Consider the following 24,237-nt stretch of genomic DNA (forward strand, 5'->3'; position numbering starts at 1 on the left):
GCCGTGGTGGGTAACTCAATAGAGTCACCACGAGGCACTTCTATAGAGAGAGTGAAAAATTAGAACCATTAGGAGATTTGCGAGATGTGGAGAGAGTGAAGGAATAAGAAAGATAATTAAGGGAGCTGAATGTTAAGAAGAAAAGGAAATTACAAAGGTTAGGGCTCACTGAGCAAAAAAGTGAGGGGACCAAACAGAGCTGTGAATATAGGGGTGGAATAATAAGTGAACCACCGTGAACATACACTAGGTGAAAGTAAAAAACCAATGACGCCGGTAATTGGAAGTGCGGTGGTGCCTATTAGGGATAGGAATGCAGTGAAGGAGTGAGAGATTAAATTAAAAGACTGCATGTGATCTGGTGTATAAAAAGCCTCGAGTAACCACACCTCCTGGAGAGCCGCCCCCATGAGTACCACCACAAGTCGTCCCACCACCGTCACGCCGCATAGCGGGGTGGGGGGAGAAGGGCTTCCGCCAGCTGGATAGTATGTATCTCCGGTCTGGCAGCTCCAAACTACCCCCATAATGCCAGCAGTGTGTAAAACTCAACTGCAAGGACGTAGCAGCAATAAAAAGAAGCTGCACATCCTGTGTGAATTGCGTGACGTCGACGCAGTGAGGCGTATCCACCCATCAGGCGTCCAATGACGCAAAGGATGGGAGGAGACTAGCAGTGTGCGCCACGGCTCCCGGAAGTGGAGATGGAAGCCGGACGGCATAGCAGCACATCCACACAAGGCACCAGCAGAGCAGCAGACAAGAATGGCAGGTCCAAAATGGAATATATATTGCACATGAATAAAAACTATAAATATGGTAATAAACAAAAAAATGTATTCAAAGGGTAAATAAGATAATTAAATATAAACGGAAGGGGCTGGCCAAGGTCAATAGTAGCAGAGAAATACTGATACTTAAGCTGATAGAGCATTACCATGTACTTCCATCCCTGAATTCATGTGATGCATAATGGACATTAATTGGGACTTTTAACGAAGCCATGGCCTGGTAAGGTCATGTGTTTCCATCCCACGAGACTTTAAATGAAACCATGGCCTGGTAAGGTCATGCGTTTCCATCCCTATTATATTCAAAAAAAGGGGAAACAAGGGGAACAAGGGGGACATTGGGACTTTACATGAAGTACGTGGTAGCAAGAGAGCAGAAGGTGAACTAATAGGAATTGTATTAATCGTTGCAGTTGGATTTACAAGAGATAAGTACAATGATAAACAAAGTAATAAACAATACATGATAATGGTAATAGTGGTAATAATAGTACAACATGATAATAACATGAATATCACAAAGTATAATAATAAAACTCCAAAGTTCACCACAGCAGGATTGAATAAAAGCATATGTAGCATAATGCCTGCAGGACCAAGGTCATTGTGCACCAATTAGGGTAATATATAGTAACGTCAGAATCTGAATGTATTCAAAAGAAGCACGGCATATGATAGCTCTACGCACGTACACTACAAACGTACTTAAGGCTTTGCACCAGTTGGTATTTTAGTTCCACGCAGACAGGAGAAGCCTGTTGTTCTCCCAATTTGCGGTGCAACAGTTTTTCCCACTCAGTTAGTGTCTGCGACACAAGTGCAGATGCCAGTACTGGTCGCATGGCTGACCCCACAACCATAAACAAGGAATGAGCCACTGCCTTGGCCTTCCTGTCCGTGGGATCCTTAAATGCAGGCGTCCCCTCTACCGTGATTGTGGTTAATTTGTTTAATTGTGAATACATACTTCACCATTGGAGTGTTCCCCTTGTTTTCTCTGCATGATACATCGTGCCTACGGTGGAATGAGTGTCCAGAGTTGTGCTATTTATTGAACCCACACCAGCGGATAACAAGTGTTGTTTAGGGAATGCTGTTTACCTTACAGCAGTAAGGTAAGGTAATTACTGCACCTATTGTGAGGATACAATACGCACAGGAGCACTGGTGGAACTTACTCCCCGTTTTTCTCTGGGCACGCAGGATATCGTTCTGTTTATCACTGAATGGACATTTTTTTGCATGATTATAGTGAACTTTTATGTTAATAGCTACATTGGAGCCGTGTTTTAGAGCACATTTTCACTGCGTTTGGAGTCCAAATATTATTATTAGCACTTTGTGCATTTTTTTGATTTATCACCATTGTTCACTGCACCCCTTCAAGTTGCACTTCTAGCACTTATAAATCTCATCGCATTCGTTATTTGTAGCATTATTTCTACTAATATAGGTATATATTTTTTTTACACTGTTTAATTTACTAATTTATGTGGATTGCATGTTGATTCACTGATATTTTGGATTCTATATGGAGGATTTTGTACATCACCTGATTTAAGCTTGTTTTTTGTCAACAAGCACTATTTGAAGTATTGCACCCAAGAGGTTACGCACATTGTCTGAGTTTATTTAAACACATAGTTTAACATTCATCTCTCACTTTCCTGCTGCTACTAAGGTATTAGCTAGTTTATTTTAGTATATCACATTTACTTAGCCGGAGCGCAACACCACTTTTACTCATTATCCCTTACTTTGTTTAACCTGGATACTGGGGGGTCCACGACCGGATGAACCGACCACCTTTTGAGAAGGGTCTCCTCGAAGGGGTAACGCAATGCCATGTATTTGGGGACAGAAAATCAGTCAACCCCATTCCTTGAAAATGAACTTAAAAACAATAATACACATTTCTGCCCTCACACCTGTGTATCACCACTGCGCTTACACAAAAAAAAAATAATATCAAACAAAACAACAAAAATACTGTCTGTCTCTCTAAATAATAATGTGCAAAAATCCTACCAAGCAGTGTAGAATGAGTGGCGTTAAATACTCAGTGATTATGCTAATAATACACAATCCCAACTCAAATGTATCCAATAAAGTATACACATAACATAAATAACATTGATTATTACCACTTTAAACTATAATAGCAACACCCTGTGAAGTGAATAGTTGCAATAAATTCTATAAGTAAATAAATACAGCAAACCCAGGGCTTACGAGATAGCAACTGTAAGGCTCACCACTCCTCGTCCCAGCTCCCATCAGTAGCCACTCGGTGTATGTTGGTAAGCTTTCCGTGTCTACCTCAATGATCGCTCTGTAGGCGTGGCTACAGAGGTAGACACGGAACGCTGACCAACATACACCGAGTGGCTACTGACGGGGGCTGGGACGAGTAGTGGTGAGGCTTACAGCAGCTATCTTGCTATCTCGTAAGCCCTGGGTCTGTTGTGGCCACCCATTATCCAGCTACTTTGGTCTTGGAGTGCTGTGCAATTTGTTTATGGTGTGCCTTTGATATTCCAAATGTGAGTGCAATGCAGTGAAATTTTATGAGATTAGAGTGTGTGAAGGTTTTACACTATTGGAGGCTGTGTTTTTTTCATTTACATGTGGAGTGTGTAAAGAGGATTAATTGGGAGTTGTGCATTTGCCTCTGACTGACACCTGAAGATCTGTCACTCTTCATCCCTGTGAAAAGAGGGTTTAAGCGTCTATAGCCAAACATGGCAGTGTGAGGCATAATCAGCCGGTGAGTGTGAGCACATAAGGCTACTGAAGTCACAGTCACGGCGGTGTGGTGGAGGAGTGTTTCTGGAAGTCTTTATGAATTATAATTATAATTGATTCACTGGTCACTATCTAATGAACGTTGGACTCTTTGTGTTTTAAAACAGGACACTTTATTTTCTTATTCATAGAATTTATTTCAACTATTCACAGTTTAAAGTGGTAACAATCAATGTTATTTATGTTATATGTATACTTTATTGGATACATTTGAGTTGGGATTGTGTATTATTAGCATAGTATTTAGCACCGCTCATTCTACACTGCTTGGTAGGATTTTTGCACATTTGTAAATGTGACTTGTAAATAAGTCAGATAAGGGAACACCTTAGGTGAACGGACTGGCTTACGGGACCCAAAAGGGACCGCTACCTCAGCAGAGGAATCTGCTGGCTCCTGAATCTTCAGCGTATCACGCACACAGCCGTGATAAGTACTCCAACAAGCGCTTTGTCACGCACGGACCCGGACGGGGAATCATCCTCACTGTCCGAACGGTCCTGGTGTCACGGTCTGGAGTCCGGCTCAGAGGCCAGTAGCTATAGCAGCAGAGCAGGTATTCACACAAGTCACCCTGGCTGATGACACGGGTTCACCTGAGGTGCGGGGTCTAAGCACTAACCGGTATTCACCAGAGCTCCTGATGGTGGAGATGGGCTTTGCTGCGTGTTAGTGCCAGGTCGTGGTCCTCAGGATAGCCCCACCAGGAGGTGAGCAAGCCGGGGTCTGGTAGCAGATATAGCAGGTAGGGATCAAGCAGAAGCATAGTCGAGAAACAAGCCAAAAGTCAGTAACAAATAGTTGCAGGTTGGGATTCAGCAAAAGCGTAGTCAAGGAATGAGCCAAATGTTGGTGACGAATGGTAGCGATACGGTCGGCAGCAGGAGAGACAGGAGCAAGATATTGCCTGGTGAAGGAACAATATTCTGGCAACCAGGAAGTGCAGAGACATGGCTTAAATCAGGAAGTTCATGGGAGGAGTAAAGGGTTCAAGGTTCAAGGCAAACAAGATTCAAGACAAGATCATTCAAGGAATTGTCCAAGGAGCTGCCCAGCATTCCAGGTGGCTCAGCAAGCAGAGTCACAGTTAGACACACCAGAGGTCCCAGGTTCAAGCCCAGGTCCTAACACCTGGTCAGCGACACAACAGAGCAGGGGTCACCGGACTCAGCGGTACCCAAGTCTGCGTCAGAGCTCTCCCCAGAGGATTGGGGGACAGGGGCCGCCCTTTAGCACCTTTGCGCCCACGCACCGCCTCCATCTTGGCACCGCACAGTCTGCAGCGACCCGGTTGCAATTGCCTGGATTTCGGGGGAAGAAAAAACAGTTTCTGAAGCCATGCTGACCCTACCCTGTCCCACCCTCCTTACTGCTGCTGGCTGAGGGGCTCTTTCCCACAGGACTCACCACCCTGAAGGGTTCTGCGCTATCTAGCAGGTAGTGCCTGTAGTCTCTGTTGGCTCCCAGGTGCAGAAGAAACAGCTCTGTGTCGGTGGAAGCAGCTGCCAATGGTGCTGAAACCGCTCTGAAGTGTGCTCAGGCTCAAGGAAAATGACCGACCAATGTCCAGCATGAGGATATAAAACACAGGGAAAATGGCCACCAGAGCACACTGAAAAACGTGTTCAGGCTTCTAGAAAATGGTCGCAGACGTCCAGTATAGGGACAATCACAGGGAAAATGGCTGCCGAAGCCCAGGAGAGCATGTTTTCCCATACCCACACCGCTCTGCAGCATCCCCCCCCGGGGGGAGGGAGAAGAGGAAAGGGAGAGAAGAGAGGGAAGTGAGGGACCCCCGACTCGACCTCCCAGGTAATGCCCAACTGCTCAGCCCCACAGGAGGCAGGGGGAGCTGGACTTACCAGTCCTGAAGAGCTGGGGGACATTCCATTACAGACCCACTCTGAGCTGCTGGCCTGGCACACACATCAGTAGCCCGGTCATATGTGTGCCCCGGAGCATAAAAGCTCACCGACCACCTCTGGAGCTGAGGTTTCGTTGTGGCCGGCCTAGCGCAGAGCTGTGACCTGCACACGCCCAATGGCCAGGCTGGGAGACTACAAGGATAAGGGTATCCAGCCTGTTACAAATTAGAGCATTTAGAAGTTAGGACCTATTTGTTTCAGGCCTTCACAATGTCAGGATGGAAAACGATGTTTTGTTACCTTCTGAAGCATTCAGTTTTCTCATACATGCAGACTTATGCTGGCCATACACTATATGAAAAATCGGCCAAAATTCAGTTATTTACACAGTACGTTAGTTTTTTCAGCCAGTTAATGGGCACAAAATCGATAATCGTTGGGACGTTTTTGAGCCAAAAAAAACAATGGACAAGTTTGGAAATTTTCTGACGAACAAACGATAAATTGAAAGGTTAATGTGTTTCCTGTCCGAAATGTCTGCACTAGGTATATGGTAAAAAATAAAATAAAAAAAATGCATTAATTTATGTCCACTGAACGATTTATTGGTCATTACATGATGGCACTATTGTTTTCGCTCACGGCCGAATGTTCATTTTTCTAAAATGGGTTCGGCCGATTTTTTGTATAGTGTATGGTCAGCATAAGGCAGTCCCTAACATGGGTCGAATTTTGAAAGAATTTTCTTTCGAAAATCTTATCTAAGAATTTTCGTTTGTATCTCACACCATTAGTGGGCTACAGCAACAGCCGATTTTAGTGCATTTGAGTAATCGTACATGTTGGAAATTTATTGTAAAACAAATGATTTTCTAATCAATGATGGGAGACTCATGTGAGAAATGTAATCAAATAAAAAATGTGCATGTGCAAGAAAAGAAAATTCCCAGAAAGAAAAGAAGATTCCCAGCCACAAAAATTATAGTAGCAACATGAGGTGAAATTGAAGGCTTGGTTGGCCGAACTTTGAAATCAATGGTAAACAAACATGTTATACTTACCTGCTCTGTGCAGTAGTATTGCAGAGTGGTCCGATGATCCTCTTCTGGGGTCCTCTTCTTCTTTTGAGTGACTACCATAACCAGTTGCTGACTATGGAAAGAGCGTAGTCTCTGTGCTCCCGACCTGTGCATCTACAGAGCCGCACTCTCCATGGACTTACACAGTGGGACTTAGGCCCGACCCCCCCCCCCACTTCCTCCTTGCTGCATCTGATTGACAGCAGCAAGAGCTGCTTGAATGCTGTGTACAGGGAAACTGAAAATGTTTTTCACCTTAATGCAAACAATGCATTAAGCTAAAAAAAAAAATTTTGGTTTAGTAACACTTTAACAGGACTTTTAATTAAAACTCAACTCAAGAATAAACTTTTTATTGTATTGTATAGATTAGGACATTTAGAACCTGGCAGGGATGTTTTTGCTGTCTATGTCATCATTGGAGAAATTGCTCATTAAGGTAGTGTCACAGGAACAGGAAGTAGAACTAGGTGGTTTCTGATAGTGAACCCAAAAATAAACAGCTGGCAGAGGTTCTAAACCCTCCTCTCATCTATTAAAAACAAAAAGCTTCGTCAGGAATTTGGCTTTTCAACAGACCTAAATGCTAACATGAAATCAAACATCAGTACTGAACACCATTTTTTTTTTTATAGCTGAAGTTCATAGGCTAGAAATCTGAGCCACGATCCAAACATCTGAACAGAAACCTAAAACATTTTATTTCAGACCATACCCCACTATTTGTCAGTTCCCAGTAAAGTTCTAGTCACACATTTTTTAAGATAAATTTTTATTAAACATGTCAAAGATCATGTTATACAAAGTATGCTGCTAAAGCAGCCATTTTGTCCTTGGGTTTTTTAGGATTGCCTCGTCGGCCTCTACCTCTCCCTCTTCCCTGTTTTCTTCCTTGCCCCCCTCTGTGCATTGGGTGTCTCATAGTGGCATGTTTAAGTTCAACCAAGTCTTGGAAGATTGTGTCACAAAACACACAGCCAGTATGTTGTGTCTGATCTCCAGGCAATGGACTCTTAGCCTTGTTAAAGTCTACAAGGACAAGTGCAGCATCGCACACCTCACAGGTATCTGCAGACACCCGAACTCGATGAGCATTCTCAAAGAAGTGCACCATGACATTACACTTGTTACAAGACATCTTCCATTTAGGACCAGACGTGGGGTCCAAGACCATCACTCCATTCTCACATTCCACACACTGTGCAATGCCAAGCATACTTAGGGAATGCTGGCATGTAGGGTGGGTACACTCATTGCACCCCATTCCTAAACAGAGAAAGAAAGAAAAAAATGAAAGATTACTAGTTATATAACAGCAGGAAGGTCAAATAGACATATAAGCACACATTTGCCAATACTGCATCAAAAATTAAACTACACCATTTTCAGGTAATACAGTTCACCTAAAAGAATTTATATATTCCATATAAGAATTTATAACTTCTGTAGTGCAGATTGTGTATGTAAATCAGGCAGCAAATCAACAGCAGCCAATATAAAAAACATGTACAGGATAAGTTATATTTTTAAAATTTCAATACTCTTCCACTGAGAAGGGCTATAAAAAAGCACATTTACTGTACCGTATTACAAAGGTACAGTTTGCCCACTTACAAAGAAATGAAGGGTCTATTATTGTTATCATAGGTGAATTTTAAATGACAGAGATAGAATAGCAACCAAAAATCCAGAAAAAAAACACAATACAAATGTTATAAATGGAGTTACATTTCAGTGAGTAAAATAAGTATTTGATTCCCTACCAACTAACAATAATTCTGTATTATATCCAATGGTGCGCTCAAATCAATTTTCTATTTAATTAACTACTCAAGCTATAGGTGATTCACATGAGTCCACAATGGCTAGAACTCCCTTACCAGCATACATCAAACTATATTGACCACTGTGTAAATATACAAATATACTGTGCAAAGATATTGTGCAAATGTAAACAAATATTTAAAAGTGCAAAGTGCTGTGCAAATAATGCAGTATTCGATAATGTGCAAAGAATTATGTATGCAGAGAATTTAGCTATATATATTCAAATAAATTCTAAAATATAAAGCTAATAAAGTGCAAATATGCCATACTCATTTCTCATCATTATGCCTACTGACCAGTGCAAAATATCCAAATAAATCATATGTACCGTATATACTCAAGTATAAGCCGAGATTTTCAGCCCCTTTTTTTAGGCTGAAAGTGCCCCCCTCGGCTTATACTCGAGTCACGCAGATCAGGTAGGCAGACGGCGGCCATTCCACTATTCAAAAGCCGCGCCTCCCTGTCTGTGATAGGCGGAACACTCAATTTCCCAGCAGTCAGTGTTCCGCCTATCACGGACATCCGCTCATTCTCATACTACGGACGAGGATGAGAGGATGTCCGTGATAGGCGGAACACTGACTGCTAGGAAATTGAGTGTTCCGCCTATCACAGACAGAGAGGCGCGGCTTTTGAACAGTGGAATGGCCGCCGTCTGTCAGACGAGGAGGAGAGGTGCGGCATGGCACACAGAGGCTGCAGAAGGCTGCAGATTGGCACAGGTAGGGTGCGATAAACGGGACACAGGGATGGACACAGGGAGGGACGGGACACAGGGAGGGACAGGACACAGGGATGGACGGGACACAGGGATGGACACAGGGATGGACGGGACACAGGGATGGACACAGGGAGGTATGCAGCTGCAGATGGGCATTGTTGACCCTCTTTTCCACTCTTTTAAGCTGTAACAGTAGCTGCTGCATGTCTCACCCTCGGCTTATACACGAGTCAATAAGTTTTCCCAGTTTTTTTGTGGTAAATTAGGGGCCTCGGCTTATATTCGGATCAACCTATACTCGAGTATATACGGTAATCCGACAACCGTGCAAATTATTAATAACAACAATTAATAATTCTGGCTCCCACAGATTGGCTACAGTATGTGCTCATGTGGTACACAGATTAGTCCTGTCAATTTAAGAAGGTGCTCCTAACAACAACTTGTTATGTGTATAAAAGACACCTGTCCACAGAATCTCTTTCTTCCATTCAAACCTCACCATCATGGACAAAAAGCTGTCAAAGGACATCAGGGACAAGGTTGTAGACAACTGAGCGATTATTCGCAAATGGAAAGAATACAGAATATAACCATCAATCACCCTCGGCCTTGGAGGAAAAAAAATGCTGACTATGACCCTGAGAACACCATCCCCACAGTCAAGCATGGAGGTGGATACAGTATGCTTTAAGGCCGTTTCTCTGCTAAATGTACAGGCCGACTTTGCTGCATTGGGGAGCCAATGGACGGGGCCATGTAGTGTAAAATCTTGGACGAGAACCTTCTTCTCTCAGCCAGAACACTGAAGATGGATCTTCCAGAATGACAATGACCCAAAACACACTGCCAAGGTAACAAAGGAGTGGCTCAAGAAGAAGCACATTAAGGTCATGGAGTGGCCTAGCTAGTCTCCAGACCTTAATCCTACAGAAAATTTATGAAGAAAGCTGAAACTTCGAGTTGCCAAGCGCCAGCCAAAAAAACATTAAGTATTTAGAGAAGATTTGTAAAGAAGAGTGGACCAAAATCCCTCCTGAGATGTGTGCAAACCTGGTAACCAACTGCAAGAAACATCTTACCTCTGTGTTTGCCAACAGCGTTTCTCCACCAAGTACTAAGTCATGTTTTCTCCACTCCTCAAGTTTCTCCACTAAGGCCTCTTTCACATGACCTATCCGTTCAGGTCCGCCTGTCAGTTTTTTAGGTGGACCTGAACTGATGCTCCATAGAGGTCTATGGAGCGTCGGATGTCGTCATCGGATCGCGTTACGGACTCTATGGTCTGTCCTCATCCAATCTCCCATAGGGGAGAGCGGCGCTCTGACAGGTCCATCCCTTCGCAGTGCGCAGAGACGGACCTGTCATCTTCCTGCTCAGTGGGGATCGACGGAGCAATCCCTGCTGAGCAAGTGGCTGTCCACGGGGTGGATCAGCACGGATCCGCCCCGTGTGAAAGAGCCCTTAGTACTAAGTCAGTCTTGGGGATCAAATACTTATTTTACGAATTGAACTGCAACTCAATTTATAACATATGCATTATGTGTTTTCCGGGATTTTTGGTTGATATTCTGTCATTATCATTTAAAATACACCTATGAAAAAAATTATAGACCCTTCATTTCTTTGTAAGTGGGTAAACTTACAAAATCTGCAGGGGATCAAATACTGTTTGGCCCACTATATTTGTCATACACACAGACAAGACAATTTATATAAAAATATATCTAAAGGCAAAGCTTTTTTTAAGTTCTGGATTGGGCAGGGAATGGTCACAAACCCTTTCAGAATGTGTGTGTGTGTGCCAGTTAGGGGATCTACCTTTTCTATCTGTCCTAGTGACCATTATTAGCTGGATAGAAAATTATGGAAAATTCAAAATGGTACATTTGCCACTGTAACAGAAGGTGAGGTGAAATGGTCTTATCAGGACACATTTTCTGATGACCAGTGTTTAAGAGGGAATTTCTCACACTTTGAGGAGATTTCTATTGTATCTATTGTGTCTCTAAGAAGTGAAAAAAATCCTAGACAGATTTTATTTAAAACAGTTCCACAGTTTACAGGGTTAGTCCACCTAATAACTGTGGGTCTGAGCCACTCTAGGTGTGCCTATGGACACACACAACCTGCCTTGGATGCGAGCCTGCAGGTTTGCCCCCATAGCAAGCAATGCTATGGGGGCAGACACTAAAGAAGAGAGGACAGCGCCGGCAGGGGACCCGAGAAGAGGAGGTTCCGGGCTGCTCTGTGCAATACCATTTCACAGAGAAAGTGAGTATAACACGTTTGTTATTTACATTTTTTTTTTATTTGCTTTTAGAAACACTTTTAAACAATAAAAATATAGAAGTACAAAAGTAAAAAAGGTAATTTCCTTTCCCTGCCTGGACTGTGAAAAGCAAAGCAGTTGAATGATGAGCTATTATAATAATCATTGCAATGCAGCACAGTTAAATTGGTTCCTTGTGCTGCATCTCAGTTCAAAAAGGCTGATATCACAAATTCAGGTACTTACACTGCTTTCATCTAAAAACATATTATTGAATATACAGTATCTCACAAAAGTGAGTACACCCCTCACATTTTTGTAAATATCTTATTCTATGTTTTCATGTGACAGCATGATGTGCTGTCCCCTCAAAATAACTCAACACACAGCCATTAATGTCTAAACCGCTCGCAACAAAAGCGAGTTTACCCCTAAGTGAAAATGTCCAAATTGGACCCAAAGTATCAGTATTTTGTGTGACCACCATATTTTTCCAGCACTGTCTTAATCCACTTAAGCATTGAGTTAGGCAGAGCTTCACAGGTTGCCACTGGTCCTCTTCCACTCTTCCATGATGACATCACAGAGCTGGTGGATGTTAGAGACCTTGCGCTCCTACACCTTCCGTTTAAGGATGCTCCACAGATGCTCAACAGTGTTTAGGTCTGGAGACATGCTTAGCCAGTCCATCACCTTTACCCTCAGCTTCTTTAGCAAGGCAGTCGTATTGGAGTGTCTGGGGACATTATCATGTTGAAATCCTGCCCTGCGGCTCAGTTTTCCAAGGGAGGGGATCATGCTCTGCTTCAGTATGTCACATTTATGGTTCTCTCAATGAACTGTAGCTCCCCAGTGCCGGCAGCACTCATGCAGCCTCAGACGATGACACTCCCACCACCATGCTTGACAGCTAGGCAAGACACACTTGTCTTTGTACTCCTCACCTGGTTTCCGCCACACACGCTTGACACCATCTGAACCAAATACGTTTATCTTGGTCTCATCAGACCACAGGACATGGTTCCAGTAGTATATGCCCTTAGCCTGCTTGTCTTTAGCAAACTGTTTGCAGGCTTTCTTGTGCATCATCTTTAGAAGAGGCTTCCTTCTGGGACGACAGCCATGCAGACCAATTTAATGCAGCGTGTGGTATATGATCTGAGCACTGACAGGCTGACTCCTCACCCCTTCAACCTCTGCAGCAATGCTGGCAGCACTCATATATCTATTTCCCAAATACAACCTCTGAATGTGATGCTGAACACGTGCACGCAACTTCTTTGGTCGATGGCTAAGCCTGTTCTGAGTGGAACCTATCCTGTTAAACCACTGTATGGTCTTCACCGTGCTGCAGCTCATTTTCAGGGTCATGGAAAACATCTTATAGCCTAGGCCAGTGATGGCGAACCTTGGCACCCCAGATGTTTTGGAACTACATTTCCCAGGATGCTCAGCTACACTGAAGAGTGCATGAGCCTCATGGGAAACGTAGTTCCAAAACATATGGGGTGCCAAGGTTCCCCATCACTGGCTTAGGCCATATTTATGTAGAGCAACAATTCTTTTTTTCAGATCCTCAGAGAGTTCTTTGCCATGAGGTGCCCTGTTGAACTTCCAGTGACCAGTATGAGAGAGTGAGAGCGATAACACCAAATTTAACACACCTACTCCCCATTCACACCTGAGACATTTTAACACTAACAAGTTACATGACACCGGGGAGAGAAAATGGCTAATTGAGCCCAATTTGGACATTTTCACTTAGGAGTGTACTGACTTTTGTTGCCAGCGGTTTAGACATTAATGGCTGTGTGTTGAGTTATTTTGAGGGGACAGCAAATGTACACTGTTATACAAGCTGTACACTCACTACTTTACATTGTAGCAAAGTGTAATTTTTTTCAATGTTGTCACATGAAAAGATATAATAAAATATTTACAAAAATGTGAGGGGTGTACTCACTTTTGTGAGATACTGTAGCTAAAAAAAAATGTGTGTTTTGGAGTTCAGTTTAAGATGGTAAAGAGGAATCAGCTGTGCCCGCACAACCCAGCCACAGAACTGCTGCTCTAATGAGAGGTTGTTTAAAAAAACTTGCAAGCTTGTTCCTATAAAGAAACATGGGATGTGCCATGGAGACTGGCTCTCTTAAGGAAAAAAGGAGAACTCTGGGAAAATCTATCCTAGCCAATCAAATTTCCCCCATGAAGGCTCAGCTACTTAACATTCTATACTGGGTATACACACTGTTAGCCCTGAATGGGTGAGTACAGGCAAAATAGATTCTACAATGCTTTGCCACATACAGTATATAATGACAATATCAAAAATCATGTGCTTGTCTAAGTATAGGAAGGTTTATATACCTATTTTGGTAAATGCTTTTCGAACCGATCATTTATATTTTAAAGTGTTACTAAACCCAGGAACCTGCATTCACTATATCTGGTCTCCCACAGTACACAGAACATGGAAATGCAATAGTTTTACAAAATAAACTGCTAAATACATTTTCTCATCAGCAGTTAGTGCAGTCTTGTGACTTCTATTAGTGTCTGGTTAAGTCTGGTAAGAGGAGTTTTCATTCTCCCATGAGTGTTCTATAGGAATGTAGGACCCCGGGCCCTCTGTCTGGACAGTGCTGATTGGCCCTGTGCTGATCACATACACTTTCCCATACAAACTATAGCAATACACACAAAACTGAGCATGTACAGTTTATCCCTGAGCTCTGTAATATCAGGAAATAATTAGGGGCTGATGGAAGAAGGGGAGGATCAAAGGAGACAGGATCAAACAGCCTATTTACACAATGCAGAGGATTAACCCCTTAGGTTCTACAGAGAGTATAACAAGCATGCTTTACTGCATATACAGACTGATTTTACTGTTGTGGGTTTAGTAACACTTTAAGCTTAGCTGCTTTTTAGCAGAGAGAGAGAGAGTAAAGTCGAAAGAATCAGCAGGACAGGACTCTGACTATACTGTAAGTAGATGCAAAACAAACCTTTTTTCATGTCCCTGAATGGGGTATTGTTGTAACAGTAAGGGCACAGTGGGTAACTCTTCCCTCGTGAACCTGAAGACCACAACACAAGCTCAAAGTCATCCAGTGGACATCGCAACTCTTTGTAAAGTTTTATAGTCCCATTCTGAGGAAGGCTGTACGTCTCATCACAATGTGAGCAATGCAGTCGACTGGGCTTAGCCTGGCAGAAGAAGATATAATTATGGACATTCTGGTCAATGATAACAAAATAAAATAAATACAACACATCAACATCTGCTATTCAAACATCTCTATCCCTCAAGATTAAAAGGAATGAATGACATAGTTAAATAATTAGTAGGGTTAACAAAAAAAAAAAAAAAAAAAAAAAAAAAGACACAAGTCTATCAAGTTCAACCAACAGAACCAAAATGTATGAATAAATTGAAAACCCCTATAAACAGAACCCTATACCCACAGAGGAAGTCAAAAAACCTTATAAAGAATGATTCCATTTGCTCAAAAGGGGGAAAAATCCTTCCTGATCTCCTTAGGTCAGGGATCCTCAAACTACAGCCCTCCAGCTGTTGCGAAACTACACATCCCATGAGGCATTGTAAAACTCTGACATTCACAGATATGACTGGGCATGATGGGAATTGTAGTTCCTGAACAACTGGAGGGCCGTAGTTTGAAGACCCATGCCTTAGGTAATTGGATATTTACCGTATATACTCGAGTATAAGCCGAGATTTTCAGCCTCTTTTTTGAGGCTGAAAGTGCCCCCCTCGGCTTATACTCGAGTCATCGCTGTCTGCCCGCTCGATCAGCGTGTCGAGCAGACAGACAGCGGCCATTCTATAGTTCAAAAGCCGCGCCTCCGGCTCCGCCTTCGCCTGTGATAGGCGGAACACTGAATTTCCCAGCAGCCTGTGTTCCGCCTATCACGGACATCGTATCATCCTCGTACTACGGACGAGGATGATACGATGTACGTGATAGGCGGAACACAGGCTGCTGGGAAATTCAGTGTTCCGCCTATCACAGGCGAAGGCGGCGGCGCAGCTTTTGAATTTTACAATGGCCGCCGAGGCGCCGACGAAGAGGGCACGGGACGGAGGCAAGGCAAGGCACGGCACGGGACGGGACGGGACGGGACGGAGGCAAGGCACGGCGGCGAGGCACGGAGGCAAGGAGGCTCGGCACGGGACGGAGGCTCGGGACAAAGGCTCGGGACACAGGTAGGCTGGACACACACACACACACACACACACACACACACACACACACACACGGATGGATACACACACACACAGGGATGGATGGAGACACACACACACAGGGATGGATGGATGGATGGATGGATGGAGACACACACACACAGGGATGGATGGATGGATGGACACACACACACACAGGGATGGATGGACGGACACACAGGGATGGACGGACACACAGGGATGGACGGACACACAGGGATGGACGGACACACACACAGGGATGGACAGGCATGTCTTACCCTCGGCTTATACACGAGTCAATAAGTTTGCCAGTTTTTTTGGGGGTAAATTGGGGGCCTCGGCTTATATTCGGGTCGGCCTATACTCGAGTATATACGGTACTTATAAATGTCGGTAGCCAGTTATATTCTGTGCATTTAGGAATGGATCCAGCTTTTATCTAACTTAATCAACTGAGCTGGCTAGAATTAGTTCCTGAGGGAGCCTATTCCATATTTTCACAGCGTTACTGTGACAAATCCTTTCCATATGAAGAAGTTAGACCCTTTTTCCTCCAGACATGAAAAGTGACTTTTGTCCTTTTTTACTTTAAAAGGTAGTAAACTTTGCATCAAGGTCGCTATACGGATCAATGATTGGTGATAATATCACCCCCCCCCCCCCCAAACCACTATCATCTCTTCTTCCTAGCTGAGGTCTTCCACGCCCCTTATTATTTTAGTTGGCCTTCTCTGCACGCTCTACAGTTCCCCAACATTATTTTTATGAACTGGTGCCCAAAATGGAAATGCAAATTACAGATGGGGTCTTCCTAATGCTTTGTACAGGGACAAGATTATATCTCTCTCTAGAGTCTATACCTCTTTTAATAAAAGAAAATGGGATTTTTGCACTTACCATAAAATACATTTCTTGGAGTGTCTTCGAGGGTTCCAAAAATTCAGATACAGGCGGGTTATAGTGCCAACATTGGTAAATAACATCATAAGTCAGCCCTCTGTATAACCAACCCCTTCAATACCTAGCATGCCTCAATTTTGTGTTAAAGCATACTAAGTGTCTGAATAGAAACTGACAGGTAGGGCTCCGCGTCCCTCAATGAACCCCAAGACTACTTTCACACTGGGGTGGGCGGGCGTTGGCAAGGCGTTGTTTTCAATGAGCAGGGGCGCTTTAGAAGCGGTGTATACGCCGCTCCTACAGCGCTGCAAAGATGTAGCTTGCAGGACTGTTTTTTACTGTCCTGCAAGTGCACTGCTCCAGTGTGAAAGCCCTCACGCTATTTTTAGCGAATAGTAGAATTTAGGGTCAGTTTCAAAATCTACATTTTTTCATTCAAGAATTTAAATATAGTAATGATGTTCAAAAGCAGTCCTAGGGGTGGGTAACACAGGAAAAAAAACACTAAGAGGGGTCCTAGTAAATGGGAGAAGCTCTCAACATAACCAAATTAAGAGCAAAGATGATAAAGTGGATGTTCCACATCCAGATTAGGGTGGTCACTGCCAAAGGGAAGTACTTCATAGGAAAGGGAAAAGTGAGAAGCTGATGAATCAGAACCCACCAATAACATGTGAAACAAAAACAATTCAGGGAAAGGGACCAACCAAACCACCAAAACTCAGTAAGCAAGGTACACCAGAAAATATATGGTGCTTGCACAGCCAAATAGCTCCCCTAGATCATGAAGAGACTCTTGAGCCCACTTGAGACCCCCCACTCCCCCCCTCAGCTTGGAGGGTGGAAGCAGAAGCAACGGGGAGAGACTGTACTCCAAGCTGAAAATAATGCGATTGAGGAAAGGCAGTAGTGGATTAGGAGTTCCTGGGTATGCAGACTGTCTCAATTGGAATTGGCGGCTGCAGGGGTACTGTAATCCCCTTATCGGTTACCTGTGAATGACATTTCAGCATGTATACTGGATACATTTGATAATGAATTGACTCCAGAGACTTGTTATGTTGGTTTACAACGTTTGCTTTGAGTGCAAAATATGATGTATTCAACACACCCTTGCTACATTTGTATGGTGATAGGATTAACCCTCTAAATTTTAAAAAAGGTAGCTTTCATAGGCCTGGTGTAGTTTTGACTTGTACTAAGTAACCCTTGTGGTTTTAGTAAAGAAGAAAGAGTGCTGCTTGCATGGACATTTAAAGATATAAGTAACACTGGCAGAAGTGTGTTAGCTGTTGTGTTGCCAAGGTAGCACAGTGGTAAAAGTCGGTGTGGCTTTTATGGGTCGTCAGAAGATATTGTTTATTTGTTTTCTTTCTTGGTCATTGGTGGGCACACAAATTCAGATGCAAACATGACTCCAAGAGCAGTTCAACCAAGGACCACTTGAAGGATCAACACCCAAATTCGAATGAATAAGGTTAGGCCCCTACTAAACTAGTGAACCTGCCAACACAACCCAGGTAAGACCACAAAGGATCACCCAGATGTTTCAGCCCTAGATAGAGAAGATCACTGTCAGAAGGGAATGACTTCACAGGCAAGGGGGAAAAAAAACCAAGGTAGCAACATGCTGACCAACTAGTACCCACCAATAACAGGTGGAAACTTGACAAAGTGGACCAACAACCCAAAACAAAACACCCGGGAAGAACCCCCCAGAAAAAAAGGCAAGAAAAGACCAGCCAGTCTACCTAGGATGACCCAAGGCCTACAATCCCTAACTGCAATGGTCAAGGGTAAAAGAAAACCCTTGACCACAATAAGTTGCCTGGCCAGACAACCAAATGGTAATACCAAATAGCCCCCAGGGCGTTAAGATGCCCTTGAGACCACTCAAGACCCCAAGAGTTCAATCTGACATAGTCAACGTGACAAGGGAAGAAAGTGCTAGACACTGTCCCAGGAGTAGGCAGGAAAGAAAATTAGATCTTAGCCCCAGACTGGTGAGATGAGGTCAACCAAAAGCCATTGAGGATGAAAACTAAAACATCCTCTCTACGTTTTTTTCGGTGACACTGGCCTGAGCGGTTGGTAAGATGGATAAATCTGGCAGCAGCATTTATGTTAGACTGAAGAGGGAATAGCCTATGGAGAGGCAGACCAATGAGAAGGGAGTTGCAATAGTCAAGGCGAGAGATAAAAGGGAGTGAATGAGGAGCTTGGTGGTTTCATTTGTTGAAAAGGGTAGACTTTTAGAGATGTCACGGAGGTGAATTCTACAAACTTTTGACAACGACTGGACTTGGGGGTGAAAGTCAGAGTCTAGGATTACACCTAGTACCCTGGCGTGAGGGGAGGGCCTCATGGTTGCATTGTTGATTTTTATGGAAAAGTCAAGGAGGGGGGCATATTAATAGCTCAGTTTTAGAGGGATTTAGTTCAAGGAAGTGGTGTGACATCCATGCTGATATGTCAGTTAGCAAGTTAGTAACGCGTGAGGAGATTGAATGAGTGAGGTGAGGAATAGACAGGTAGATTTGGGTGTCATCGGTGTATAAGTGGTATTGGAAGCCATGGGCGGTTGTCAAGTAAACTGACTGACACCCCCAGAATATATCTACATAAATGTAATTTGAGTTTCAGATCTTCAAAAACTATGCCATGTTTACCACAATGCATTAGCAGTTCACTGTTTTTTTTTCTATGTTTCCTTGAGCTATTTTCTTTTCTTTACACAAACATTCTTTAATTCATACCTGGATATATTTCATGAATCGATGACATTTACCGCAGCGAGACAGTGGTTTGCCAGTGGCAGCCAGGGGTGAGAAGGATACTTCCATCAGTTCATCCATTCCTGGGGAAAAAATAAAGATAAGCCCAGAATGTCAATCTGGCAAGTAAACATTCAGCCTGAATACATCAAGGAATATTATTTGTGAAGCATCGTATCATAAAATAAAGCAGCACATTCAAACAATATTAGACCCAAGGGCACTGGCATAGATACTAAATTTATATGCAAATCTGGACTTTTCTCCAATCCACCAACTGATCCCTTAATATGACCTCGCTGACAACCAGAAAAGGCTCAAGAGATGGGAGGAGCCAGGACAAGTTCAACTCTTACATTTTGTAAATAACGTCACCTACCGGGTGATGTTATTTTGTCTAATTGTTTTGACATGTTTTCCACTGAAAGTAATGTTTATGAACTTCAATATCATAAGCTTGTTTTATATTGCCTAGGTTTGCGTTTAACCACTTCGGCCCTGGAAGATTTTACCCCCTTCCTGACCAGAGCCCTTTTTGTGATTCGGCACTGCGTCTCATTAACTGACAATTGCGTGGTCATGTGACATTGTCCCCAAACAAGATTGACGACCCTTTTTTCCTCACAAATAGCGCTTTCTTTTGGTGGTATTTGATCATTACTGCGTTTTTTATTTTTTGCGCTATAAGCAAAAAAAGAGAGACGATTTTGAGAAGAAAAAAAAAACACGACGATATTTTGTACTTTTTGCTATAATAAATATCCCTATTTAAAAAAATAAAAATAAATAAATAATAATTTTTTCTCAGTTTTGGCCGATATGTATTCTTCTACATATTGTTGGTAACAAAAGATACGCAATAAGTGCATATTGATTGGTTTGCGCGAAAGTTTTAGCGTCTACAAAATAGGGATTTTTATTATTATTATTTTTTTCTACTAGTAATGTCGGCGATATGCGATTTTCATCATGACTGCGCCATTATGGTAGACACATTGGACCATTTTGACACATTTTTGGGACCATTGGCATTAATACAGCGATCAGTGCTATAAAAATGCATTGATTACTGTAAAAATGTCACTGGCAGTGAAAGGGTTAACACCAGGGGGCGATGAAGGGGTTAACTGTGTTGCTTAATGTGTGTTCTAACTGAAGGGGGGAGGGGACTGACTAGGCGAGATGACAGATCACTGTTCATACTCTGTATGAACAGACGATCTGTAATTTCTCCCCTCAGAGAACTGGGATCTCTGTGTTTACACACAGAGATCCCGCCTTGTTATGAGCGATCTGGGAGCCCGTCGGTCATCGAGACTGTCGGGCACTAGTATCGGCTCCGGGGGCTAGCAGTGGGCACACGCACCCCTAGTGGCCACCTTAGGAATCGGTGTAACATAACGGCGATTCGCCTTCCTCTGCCATTCTGCCGCAGTACAATTGCAAGGGTTGGTCGGCAAGCGGTTAAAGCCGTAATAAATCCAAAACCAAAAATGTAATATATTGTAGCTTACCAATTAGATGTGGTGGCTGCATCAGTCTTTTTTTTAGGCTCCCCCCTCCCCCTGTTTTCCCCTGGTGATCTGGCCAGTAACACACCTCCTGTATTAGGCTTCATGTACACGGGTTTTTACAACCTCTCCTTAAACGATTTAACTTGACAAATAGTAACCTGCATTTAAAACATCTGTTTTGACGCATTTGCTTTTAGAAGGATTAAAAATGTATATATATATATATATATAAAAATTTCTGAAGAGCCAAAAATGAAATACGCCTGTAAATGAAATGTAGCTAAGTGCGAGTTACCACGTTTAGAAGCATATGGCACGTGAAATGCCCCTAAACTCAGCTTCTGAACCCATTTTTTTGCGTTCCAAAAAAAGCCTCTAAACTCAACAGCCTAGAAATGACTATAAACGACCTGTGTACATGTGCTGATAAGATAACACAGAGGAGAGTTCAGGGGCAGTTGAAAAAAAATATGCCCAACTGCTCCTAAACGTCTGTTTAGCAGCAGCAGTGTACATGAGGCCTTAGAGTGCCTCCACTCTGGATGCAGAAACACAGAGAAACCTTTGGACAGCAGCATTGTCAGTCTTGGAGGAGGGTAATGTTTAGATGGACTAGCACAGTTAAATACACTAACAAATTGAAGCCAAACTCCATCTAACACTTAAGAAGTTACTGCAACAGCATTGTTCCCTTTGATGGAAAGGTTTTACATATATAATAAAAGTTGACCATTGTACCCCCCCGTCAGTGTAAATGATTTGTCTCAATCTTCTAACTGCTACATTGGCAGGACAGCTTCTTCTGTTGAAAAAAAAGACTGGACTACATCATCAGGTGAAAATAAAAGAAAGAAATCTAAAAAATGCAGACATCACATCTAAGAACTCTACAACTGCAGCTGCTGACTTAATCAGCCCACTTACCTGTCCAGGGCGCCCGCGATGTCGACTGCCAGAGGCCGACCCGTCCCTCAGCTCTCCTTGTAAGGGAAACAGGCAGTGGAGCCTTACGGCTTCACTGCCCGTTTCCTACTGCGCATGCGCAAGTCACGCAGCGCTTTGTGAATGGGACGCGCTGTGTTCTGGAACACACAGTTCCCAGAACACAGCGCGACCCATTACCCAGAAGACGCCGCACGGAGGAGAGAAGAAAGAAGATCTCCGCGGAGGAGGAAGAGGAAGATTAGGATTATGTGCCTAGCAACAGGCACTTCTAGTAAGTAAAAAAAAAAAAAAATTTTCTTCATTTTTTTTTTTTAGATTTTTTTGTAATTTTTAATATTTTTTTTTTTTCAGGGTGGCCCTCCACTTTAACTAAAGAGTCATCCCTAAGCAAAAACTCCAAATCACTCATTTGAATCCTAAGACTGGTGTTACCAAACTGGGCATTATACGCATGTCTAAGTTGCAAGTATCGAAAAAGGTGGGTGTTGGGGAGATGGAATTTTGCTTTCAGAGTATCAAACCGCAGGAGCTTTCCATTTATCTTCAATTTTCTTAATACCAAATTCGGTCTAAATGATTGGATCAGGGTAATCAAAGAAGTGTGACAGGTTAGGATTCCTCAAAACAATGTATGAGGGGAAATCACTGCATCGTCTCTCACTTCAGCCTTATTAATCTCTGCCCCGGGTAACATCTCTGTATGTATATATATATATATATATATATATATATATATATATATATATACACACACACACACACACACACACATATATATATATATATATATATATACGCAGAATCTCAAATTGACACTATTATACAAGCTGTACACTCACTACTTGTCATTTCTTCAGTGTTGTCACATGAAAAGGTATAATAAAATATTTACAAAAATGTGAGGGGTGTACTCACTTTTCTGGGATACTGTGTGTGTGTGTGTGTGTGTATATATATATATATATATATATATATATATATATATATATACACATACACATACACATACACACACACACATAACATTGAGGAAATGGTAGGTATGCTGCAATATATTTTTTCGTTTAAATGTGAGGCAGGGAAACCACTATTTTTGAACCCTTGCTTTAGGTTCCTTAAGATAACACTGGATCATATGAAAAAGAATGAGACATGTGTCAATCTTTAAATATTGTGATAAGAAAAGGAAAAGTGTTTAAGATTTTACCTGCTATGGAGTCCACAAAATAATGAAACTTCCTCTTGAAGATGTCCAACGTGTGCTCCAAGACCAGATGATAATCAACTTTGCCCAGTGCAATTAGATTTAGCTGTTTCTCTACTGCACTCCGGATAGTTGGTAAAACTAGCTCTTGGTCTAAATGGAAGTACACACAAAACATTTAGACAAGCGTTCTAAATTAAAATATGGTATTAACATTAAATTAAGAGACAAGTACAAATAATTGGATTTTTCCTAGATATTTACCTGTAAAAAAAAACATTCATCACAGGACATAGAGCCAGGTATTATAATAATAACTGTGTAATACGCCACCTATAGGTGAATGGACACTGGTAGATCAATTAGATCAATCAAACAGGAAGTCCTCCCCTATATAACCCCTCCTACACAGGAAGTACTTCAGTTTTTTAGCAAGCAATAAATTCCCAAAAGAGGGGAGGGACCTCTGTGTCCTGTGATGTACTCAAAGAAATTGATTTTACAGGCTAGTAAGTAGGAAAAATCTAATTTTCTTTATCGTACATTACAGGACACAGAGCTGGTTATTATGATCATAATAACAACTAACTGGGATGTCCCAAAGCAATACCCTTGAGGAGAGGGAGACGCCATCACAGAAACGGTCACCAGAGAAATACGCTGAGGCCAAAGGCAATATCCTCCATGGTTTTGTTATCCACCTGGTAAAAACCCTGTGGATGTATGAACCAAAGACCAAATAGTGGTCTTGCAAACCTGGGCCACTGACATCTGATAGCGGATGGCCCAAGACACTTCCATACACTTGGTAGAGAATCTCTCCCTAGACAAAATGGGATTTTTCCCTTTTAAACCATAGGCATCAGTGATAAACTGGCAGATCCACTGCTAAATAATGGACCTGGATGCCCCCTGCCCTTCCTGGTCTCTTCTGGCAGCACAAACCAGGATTCCTGATCTGTGCCCACAACTCAAGTAGATCCTGAGCGCTTGAACTACCTCTAGAGTAGGTAGAGATCGTTCTCTTGCCAACTGTGGATTAGGAAAAAAAGAAAGCAAGAAACTTTCTTGATTCAAATGAAAACTGGAAACCACTCTATGCAATAAAGATGGCTGAGGTTGCAACCTCTTCTTCTTATGATGACTAAAAAAGATTCCTTGCATGAAAGAGCCACCAGCTCTGACACTAAAGTGATAGCAACCAAAGAAGCCAATTTACGAGATAAAGGACTAACAAAGTCTCCCAATTGGTTCAAAAAGTGGCCTCTGCAAGGACAATCAAGAGCATTTTCAAGTTCCAAGGACA

At 42.6% G+C, this 24,237-nt stretch overlaps 1 protein-coding gene across 4 annotated transcripts in view; it reads right to left on the reverse strand.

The window, feature by feature from the left end:
• Nucleotides 1-6,877: 6,877 nt before the first annotated feature.
• The window catches only part of TOP3B (DNA topoisomerase III beta), a 138,930-nt gene continuing 121,570 nt past the window's right edge, over nt 6,878-24,237 (reverse strand). For all 4 annotated transcript variants that reach the window (XM_077461634.1, XM_077461632.1, XM_077461633.1 and 1 more), the window contains 4 exons: nt 22,935-23,084; nt 19,251-19,351; nt 14,372-14,573; nt 6,878-7,806 (listed from right to left, as the gene is read on the reverse strand). In XM_077461634.1, coding sequence (XP_077317760.1) covers nt 7,337-7,806; nt 14,372-14,573; nt 19,251-19,351; nt 22,935-23,084 — 923 coding nt within the window. In that variant the 3' untranslated portion in view covers nt 6,878-7,336. The remainder of the gene's footprint in view (nt 7,807-14,371; nt 14,574-19,250; nt 19,352-22,934; nt 23,085-24,237) is intronic.

This window comes from Lithobates pipiens, unplaced genomic scaffold (genome assembly GCF_037356315.1).
Source record: "Lithobates pipiens isolate NorthernLeopardFrog02 unplaced genomic scaffold, aLitPip1_a1.2 Scaffold_3, whole genome shotgun sequence".
NCBI classification, from domain to species: domain Eukaryota; kingdom Metazoa; phylum Chordata; class Amphibia; order Anura; family Ranidae; genus Lithobates; species Lithobates pipiens.